At 48.2% G+C, this 8,360-nt stretch overlaps 1 protein-coding gene across 1 annotated transcript; it reads right to left on the bottom strand.

The window, feature by feature from the left end:
* On the bottom strand, positions 304 to 3,398 carry LOC107640401. The gene is made up of 4 exons (XM_016343923.1): positions 3,016 to 3,398; positions 1,458 to 2,862; positions 745 to 983; positions 304 to 673 (listed from the first exon to the last, which is right to left on the bottom strand). Exons 1-4 carry the CDS (start codon positions 3,396 to 3,398, stop codon positions 304 to 306), a joined length of 2,397 nt encoding a protein of 798 aa, XP_016199409.1.

Here is an 8,360-nt window from a genome sequence, read left to right as displayed (position 1 = left end):
CGTTTTATGTTTGTTATGGCTTGGGTCACCGTGGTCGTGTTGTCGTCGTAGTTGGTTTTGGCCGTAAGGAAGATGGCCCCCGGGGTGATCAGTCCCGGTCTGCCGTTTTAAGGTGCGCTCGTGCGCAGCGCACGTAAGAAAGTGGTGGACAAGTAAGAAAATTTTTGACAAGTATGAGTTAATCGTTAGCTAAGTAATTTACTCAATATGGCGAGTATTTGATAAAATAAAAAGGTAGATTGTCATGCGAACAAAGCAAGTATTTACTATCCGTTTGGGTTCTCAGGTCGGCGAGTCGTCTGGTCATGAGTAGAACCTTCTTAGGCTACTCGCATTCCATGTTCTGGGTACTTCCTTGCCATCGAGTCTTTCGAGCTTGTAAGCACCTTTGCTGAGTACCTCCCTTACCCTGTAGGGACCTTCCCAGTTCACCGCCAGCTTGCCTTCCCCTGGGGTCGGTACGCCGACGTCGTTGCGTCGCAGGACGAGGTCCCTTTCCTCGAAATCTCGTTTGAGGACTTTAGCGTTGTAGCGCAGGGCAATTCTTTGTTTCAACGCTGTTTCTGATAAGTGAGCCATCTCCCTTGTTTCCTCGACCAGGTCCTTTCGACCGCTTCGCTCATGCCCGCGAGTAGTAGTCGGGGGCTCGGTTCGCCGATTTCGACGGGTATCACTGCATCGACCCCGTATGTTAGGCGAAAAGGAGTTTCCCCCGTGGCGCTTTGCTCGGTTGTCCGATAGAACCATAGGACGGAGGCGAGTTCGTCAGCCCATGTTCCTTTCTTATTGTCTAGGCACTTCTTTAGACCAAGAAGGATGACTTTGTTTGCAGCTTCTACCTGCCCGTTTGTTTGGGGATGTTCTACTGAGGAGAACCTCTGTTTTATCCCTAGGCCTGAGAGGAACTCCATGAACTTCTTGTCTGTGAATTGGGTCCCATTATCTGAGATAACGACCTCCGGGATACCGAAACGGGTTATCACCTGCCTCCACATGAACTTCCGGCAGTTGGAGGACGATATCGTGGCTAGTGATTCAGCCTCCACCCATTTGGTATAGTAGTCAATGGCGACAATGAGGTATTTGACTTGTCTTGGGCCGATCGGGAAAGGCCCCAGGAGGTCGACTCCCCATTGTGCGAAAGGTCGAGTAGTTGTCAGAGAGCTTAACTCGGAGGCCGGTGCCTTGTGGAAGTTGGCGTTTTGTTGACACTTTATGCACCTTTTGACAAATTCCCTTGAGTCTTTCATCATTGTTGGCCAATAGTACCCGGCTCGGATGAGCTTCCTTGCTAGGGCTTTGCCCCCGATGTGGTGCCCGCAACACCCCTCATGGACTTCTCTAAGCACGTAGTCCGTTTGGTCGGGGTGCAAGCATTTCAATAGGGGCTGGCTGAGTCCCTTTTTGAATAGTTGTCCCTGTATGATTGCGTATCTAGCCGCCTCCCTTCTTAAAACTTTGGCCGCTTTCTCATCTTCAGGCAACTTGCCGAGTTCCAGGAAGTTGGTGATGGGGTCTAGCCATGAGGGGCTTGACTTCATCAAATGGAGGGCGATCGTTGGTTCCTTCACCAAGCCTTGGATGAGGGACCGGTTACCCGACCCTGGTTTTGTGCTCGCCAGCTTGGACAGGAGGTCCGCACGTGTGTTCCTTTCTCTTGGGACGTGTTGGACGGTGACTTCTTGGAACTGACTTGTTATTTCTTTAACCTTTTCCAAGTATCTTTGTAGGAGGGGGTCCCGGGCCTGGTAGCTTCCGTTTACCTGCGAGGTGACAACTTGTGAGTCGCTGCATACTTCGACCTTTGTCGCCCCGACTTCCCGAGCTAGTATTAGTCCGCCCAAGAGAGCCTCATATTCTGCTTGGTTGTTCGACACTGGGAACTCGAACCTAGTCGATTGCTCATAGATGACCCCTGCTGGGCTTTCTAAGATTACCCCTGCTCCCCCAGACATTTGGTTGGAGGCCCCGTCGACGTGGAGCCTCCATCGTGTGCCCGTTTCCTCTGGAGGGTCTCCCGTCACCTCAACCAGAAAGTCTGCCATTGCCTGGGCTTTGATTGCGTGTCGGGGTTCATACTGTAGGTCATATTGGGAGAGCTCGATGGCCCAAGTCATCATCCTACCAGCCAAGTCAGGTTTTTGCAGTACTTGGCGAATTGCCTGATCCGTCCTCACGACTATACGATGGCTCTGGAAGTATTGTCTTAGCCTTCGGGAGGAGATTAGGAGGCCCAGCGCCAGTTTTTCCAGCTTGCTGTACCTCAGCTCTGGTCCTTGGAGGACCCTGCTCACGAAGTAAACGGGTTGTTGGGTCTTCCCCTCTTCCCTAACGAGCACTGCGGCAAGCGCTTCCTCAGTTACTGATAGGTAGAGATAGAGTGGTTCTCCGGCCCGGGGTTTCCCGAGAACTGGTGGTGCCACTAAGATCTCCTTGAAGTGGTTGAATGCTTCTTCGCACGCTGGGGTCCATTCAAACGTCATTCCCTTTCTCATTAGATTGAAGAAAGGTAGGGCTCTTGCTGCCGACGCCCCGAGGAATCGGGATAAAGCCGTTAGCCTCCCGGCAAGTCGTTGGACGTCCTTGATACAACCCGGGCTCTTCATCTGGATAACTGCTTGGCACTTCTCGGGGTTGGCTTCCACTCCTCTTTGAGTGATCATGAATCCCAGGAACTTCCCGGCCTCCATGGCAAACGCGCATTTGAGCGGATTAAGCCTCATGCCGTGCTGCCTTAGTGACGAAAAAACACCATCAAGGTCGCTCAGGGGGTCGTCGGGTCGCGCGGTCTTCGCGAGTATGTCATCCACGTAGACTTCTACTGTTTTTCCTATGAGTTCACTGAATATCTTATTCATTAGCCTTTGGTACGTGGCCCCAGCATTTTTCAAACCAAAAGGCATTACCCTGTAACAATAGATTCCCCCTGGCGTTATAAACGCCGTTTTCTCCTCGTCGGGTCGGTGCATCGGTATCTGATTATATCCTGAGTAGGCATCCATGAAGCTCAGATACCGGTACCCCGCCGCTGCGTCGACGAGTGCGTCAATGTTAGGCAAGGGGTAGCAGTCCTTGGGGCACGCCTTGTTGAGGTCAGAGTAGTCTACGCACATTCTCCATCTCCCATTCTGTTTTTTAACCAGGACCACGTTCGACAACCAAGTCGAGTAGTCCATTTCCCGGATGAACCCTGCTTCGAGGAGGCTGGCCGTCTGCCTGGCTACCTCTTCTGCCCTTTCCTGCGACATCTTTCTCCTCCTCTGGGCCACTGGCTTGGTTCCCGCCTTGACAGCCAGATGATGCGATACGAGCTGGGGGTCTATCCCGGGCATATCGGCAGGCGTCCAGGAAAAGAGGTCGGCATTAGCCCTGATCATTTCCATCAAAGGTTCCTTCATCTCATGGGGGAGGTTTCTGTTTATGAATGTGAATTTATCGTCCTCCTCGCCGACCTTGAACTTCTCCAAGTCTCCTTCTGGCTCTGGTCTGGGTTTGTCGTCTATCCTGGCGTCCAGGTCGGCAAGGAAGACCCCAGATGCTTCTTTGGACTTTTTCCTGAGAGAAAGGCTGGTGTGGTCGCAAGCGACCGCCGTTTCCAAGTCGCCTTTGATGGATCCAACGGATCCGTCATCGGTGATAAACTTCATCACCAGTAGCTTTGTACTAATAGCCGCCCCCAGGTCGTTGATGGTTTTTCTTCACAAGATGATGTTATAAGCCGTGGAATCTCGTAATATTACAAAGTCCGCCATGACTGTTCGTCGCTTCTGCCCCTGTCCCATGGAGATCGGGAGTGAGATGATTCCATCCGGCTTAATGAAATTGTCTCCCAACCCTACCACACCGTGCTGGTGGGTCGTCAGGTCGGCGTCTCTTAGTCACAGGGCATTGAAAACGTTTCGAAACATGATGTTTGAGTCTGCCCCCGTATCTACTAGGATTCGCTTGACGAGGCCCGTTCCGACCCTGGCCGTGATGACCATGGGCGGACTTTCTGGCGTCTCGTCAAACCATTGGTCCTCTGGTCCGAAGGAGATGGGTGGGAGGCCTCGTAAACCCCTAACAGACGAGGTGGAGACCGCTAGGACCTTGGTGTCTTTTTTCCATGCCGACCTTGACCTTGGGGCGGTGTTCCTGGCCATTACCACGTTTACCACCGTGAGGCCGTGGTCGTCACCCTCTGGTTCCTATCGTCGTCTTGTTGACCGGGATCTGTCTTCGCTATCGTGGTCCCGGTTGCGTCTCCTTGGCTCCCTTATAAGGTGGGAGAAGTCGGCAAGTTTCCTATCCCTGATAGCTTGTTCCAGGGCGTCTTTTAGGTCAAAGCAGTCCTGGGTCTTGTGCCCATAACCCTTGTGATACTCACAGTAGAGGTTCTTGTTTCCTCCCGTCCTGTCCTTCAGAGGTCGGGGCTTCGACAGTATCCCCTTTTCCGCTATCTGTTGGTAAACTTCGGTGATTGATGCCGTGAGGGGGGTATAGTTGGTGAACTTCCCAACTCGGGGGAACGGTTTGGGTGCTTTACTCGGACCGCCGTCCCTGGCGTGTTCCTTGGGTCTTTCTCTGCCTTCATAGTGCCGGCCTTGGTTGTAAGCGGGCTGTCGTTTATTGGCGGCCACGACCCGGCTGACTTCTTCGTCATTGATGTACTCTTTGGCCACGCACTGGATCTCTTGCATTGTCCAAACGGGCTTCGTGGTGAGGTGCTTCCTGAAGTCTTCATTCGAGAGCCCATTCGTCAAACACAGACTTGCCACCGAGTCTGTCAGACCGTCGATTTCCAAGCACTTGTCATTGAAATGGTCCAGGTACTTCCTAGTCGGCTCCCCGGGTCTTTGTGTCACTCCTAGCAAATTGATTAGATGTTTGGCTTTGACAATCCTGGTCGTGAATTGAGCCAAGAAGGCGTGGCTGATGTCGGAGAATTGGGTCACCGAGCCCTACGGGAGGTTGTTGAACCACCGTATCGCTGGGCCCGCCAAGGTGACCGGGAAGGCCCGACATCTGACCTCGTCTCCCACCCCTTCTAGGTTCATCCTGGCCTCGAAAGCCGTTAAGTGTTCCAGGGGATCTTGTGTTCCATCGTACTTCATGTTCGTTGGCTTGTCAAAGTGTTTCGGCAGCCGGACCTCGAGTACGAAACGGTGGAAGGGGGTCGCTCCTATTATGACGGGTACCCGGGTAGTTCTTCTCGGTTCGTCGCTCTCCCGACGGGCGTCCTCTTCGCCCCCGTTCGACGCACGACGCCTCTCTTGTCGGGTGTAGATGATGGGGTCCCGACTTTTTCTTCTGGCCCGCCTCCGCCCTCCTGTGCTCTCCGACTCGTATTGGGGGCTGGGTGTGCGCCTCGAGCGGCTCCTTGAACGGGAGCGGGTGGGGCTCTGCTCCGGGGTGCGCTGGTCGTGTTCTCTTTCCGCTAGCCTGCGTTCCAAGTCTTGCATCCTATGGCGTAGCTCTTGCATTATCTTGGCGTGGTTGTCGCCGGTCCCTCTGAAGGGGCGTCTTTCGTGAGTTTGCGTCGTGTCCCTTGGAGGCGACCTCTGTTGTTGTCGAGTTTCCGTCGGAACGGCGCCTCCTCCAAGCACAGGGGGCGCGGCCTCGCAGCCTGTCCCAGTTTGGACTAGCACGAAGTCCATGGACGATCCCCACAGACGACGCCAATGTTCGGTCGAGTCAGGATCTGGGGTGAAGGAAAGGGGCTCGTCTGGTCACAGTCTTCCAGTCTGGGAAGTGCGAGGTCCCGAGCACTTCGTGTGAGAAAAGGGGAGAGGTGCCACCTGCAAAGACACTCCGACGCTCTTGTCAGAATATGTGCAGGCGGAATGAGGGTGGTGTAGGGATGTGACGTACCTTGGGGGAAGAGCCAGTCTTCCCCTTATATACATGTCAGTAATGGGCCCCTCTGGAGGGCAGGCCCATATTCTCAAGGACGCTGTCCCGTAGCTGCAGGAGAAACGTACGGGACGCGTGTCCGGGTCGGTCGAGAGGCACGTAGTCGGGCCGGGTGGAGCTTGGGTTGGGTTGACCCGCGGGAATCCTGGGTCGTAACATATATATATATATATATGTCTTGTTCTGTCCGTGCCTAAGAATTTTAGTTTTCGTGTGTGAACGCTTCGTGTATTGTAATTCCGCTTTATGCGACTTTGAGCTTTATTCCTTCATCGGGCTTTTAGTATTATAAATTCTTGGATATATATATGTTATATTATAAGCTTGAGAACTGTCGTGGCATTTTGTTATCCTTTGCTTTACAACTAGAGGTAAGACTTAGGGTAACGGGGTGTACATCAATGATGTCCACTAATCTCCCATAATACGAGACACCGCCAACAGCAACATTGCTATCCCATGATTGATTGCGTGGTTGATTTCTGATTAAGATTTTCTTATAAGAAAGGTTTTGGATTTCTGAAGGATTAAATATTGTTTCTTTGAAAAGGTTTTGAATGATTAGCTATTGGTTTTTAAAGATTCATAAGGCAATGATAATCACTGAGCTTGAAAACAGTTTTCTTATTAAGTATCTTCTTAATTTTATAATATTAGAAGTTTCGTTTGAAGTAATTATTTTAAAAGAATTATGTTTTGGATTGGGATTGTTGATGAACGGAATGGAAAGAAGGATGATGAGAATTTTCTTTGAAATATGATTTTTGAATGAATTTGGAAATAAGATATGGATTGACAAATGATGATGATGTTGAGAATGACTTAGACATTGATGAATATTGAATGAATTATTCATATGGCTTATGAATTTGAATTATCTGAGACACGAGTTTTCCTTGGTAGACGCAGTGGCTTGCCACCACTTGCTCCAGGTTGAGACTCGATACTCTGTTGACCCTACGACGTAAGGGTGACCAGACACTTATAAATTCCCAGGAATGGTACCCCCATTGAGCGATTTGATATATATATATATATATTATATGAGCCTTAGAACTATCGTGACACCTTGTTATCCTTCGCTTTACTGTGCGAGGTAAGGCTTAGGCTAACGGGGTGTTACAGTCGCCGCTTCTTCTAATTCTGTTCAGACCTCGCCGTCGTGCCTGGTGGCCGAGAAATGGCGCTGACATCGCCAGAACCACCGCTGGAGCTACTGCTCTGTTATGTCGTTTCTTCTTTGTTACAATAAGTTTTCTTGTCCCGAAACCCTCGCTGTTAGTATTCTGCTATAGTTTGTTGAGGATTTTAGAACGTTAATTTCTCAGGGTTGAATTACTATGACCTCAAGCTGCGTTTGTGGCCATTGCTGTTGCGGAGAGTTTTCAAAACTGCTAGAACTACCGCTGTTGTTGTTGTGCTGTTGGGTTTCGACTAATCAAGGTAGGGGTTGTTTGTTGTGATACAAATTTGGCAAGCTTTAAAATTTTAGTAAATGCGTGCATCTGAGCTAATTTACGTTTGATGGCTTGATTATCTTTATTAAAGACTTGATTAATTTGATTTTGAATATTGAAGCTTATTTTGAATGATTGAGTTGAAGTTGATTAATTATTAAAAAGAGAATAATACCTCTAATAATAAAATTAGTTAGTAACAATGCTTGAAGCCTCTTGGTGGGTGGATTAGGACAAGGATAACTTGTTTTCTGATCTAATGTGTGAAAATTTAATAACTTAAAGACAAGTAAAAATAACAAGTTAAGAATACTTATGTTGAGAAATTGTTGGGCATTAGAAAGGTTGAGAAAGAGAGATGTTGGATTGGATAGGACCTTGAAAGGTGGCAAAGTCTGAATTGTAGGAGAGATTTTACCAAAATTTTCACAGGAGTTTGGGCAGATATTGAATAATAAGAATAGTAAAAACTAGTGCTATTTTTATAAAAAACTAAAGACTTTGTTTTGAAGTTTTATTTGGTAAATTTTAATTAAAGGTTTATGTTCTGAGAAGTTTTAGTGAATTTAAAATATTTTAACTTGATTGGTAAAAATGAAATGAATTTTGAGTCTTTTCATAATGTTTCAAACTTAAAAAAAAAAGTTGAAACTAGCTTTGGGAACTTGGTTAAACAAAATGAGTCTTATTTGATAAATTATAATAAAAGAGTTAAGTTTTGGGGGATTTCTAATGATTTGAAAACATGGATAGTTGAAATAAACTCAACATGGGGTTGAAGTTATTTTGATGACTTGGTTAAGAAAACTTGGAGTTTTTATGGTTTTGTTAATTTGTGAAATCGATTGTGATTTAACTCATTTGATTTTTAATTAATAACGAAAGGAGTAAACAAGTGATTAATTAGTAAAAGATTTAAAAGGTAAATTATTTTATCAACCAACAGGTTTGAGTTTAGGAAGTGTGAATATGAGATAGTGTTAATAGAGCTGAATAATAGAGTTAAAGGAA

The sequence above is a fragment of the Arachis ipaensis genome, chromosome B05, assembly GCF_000816755.2.
Source record: "Arachis ipaensis cultivar K30076 chromosome B05, Araip1.1, whole genome shotgun sequence".
In the NCBI taxonomy this organism is placed as follows: Eukaryota; Viridiplantae; Streptophyta; class Magnoliopsida; order Fabales; family Fabaceae; genus Arachis; species Arachis ipaensis.
The sequence above is the reverse complement of the archived record's forward strand: the minus strand, read 5'-3'. Positions and strand labels throughout refer to the sequence as shown.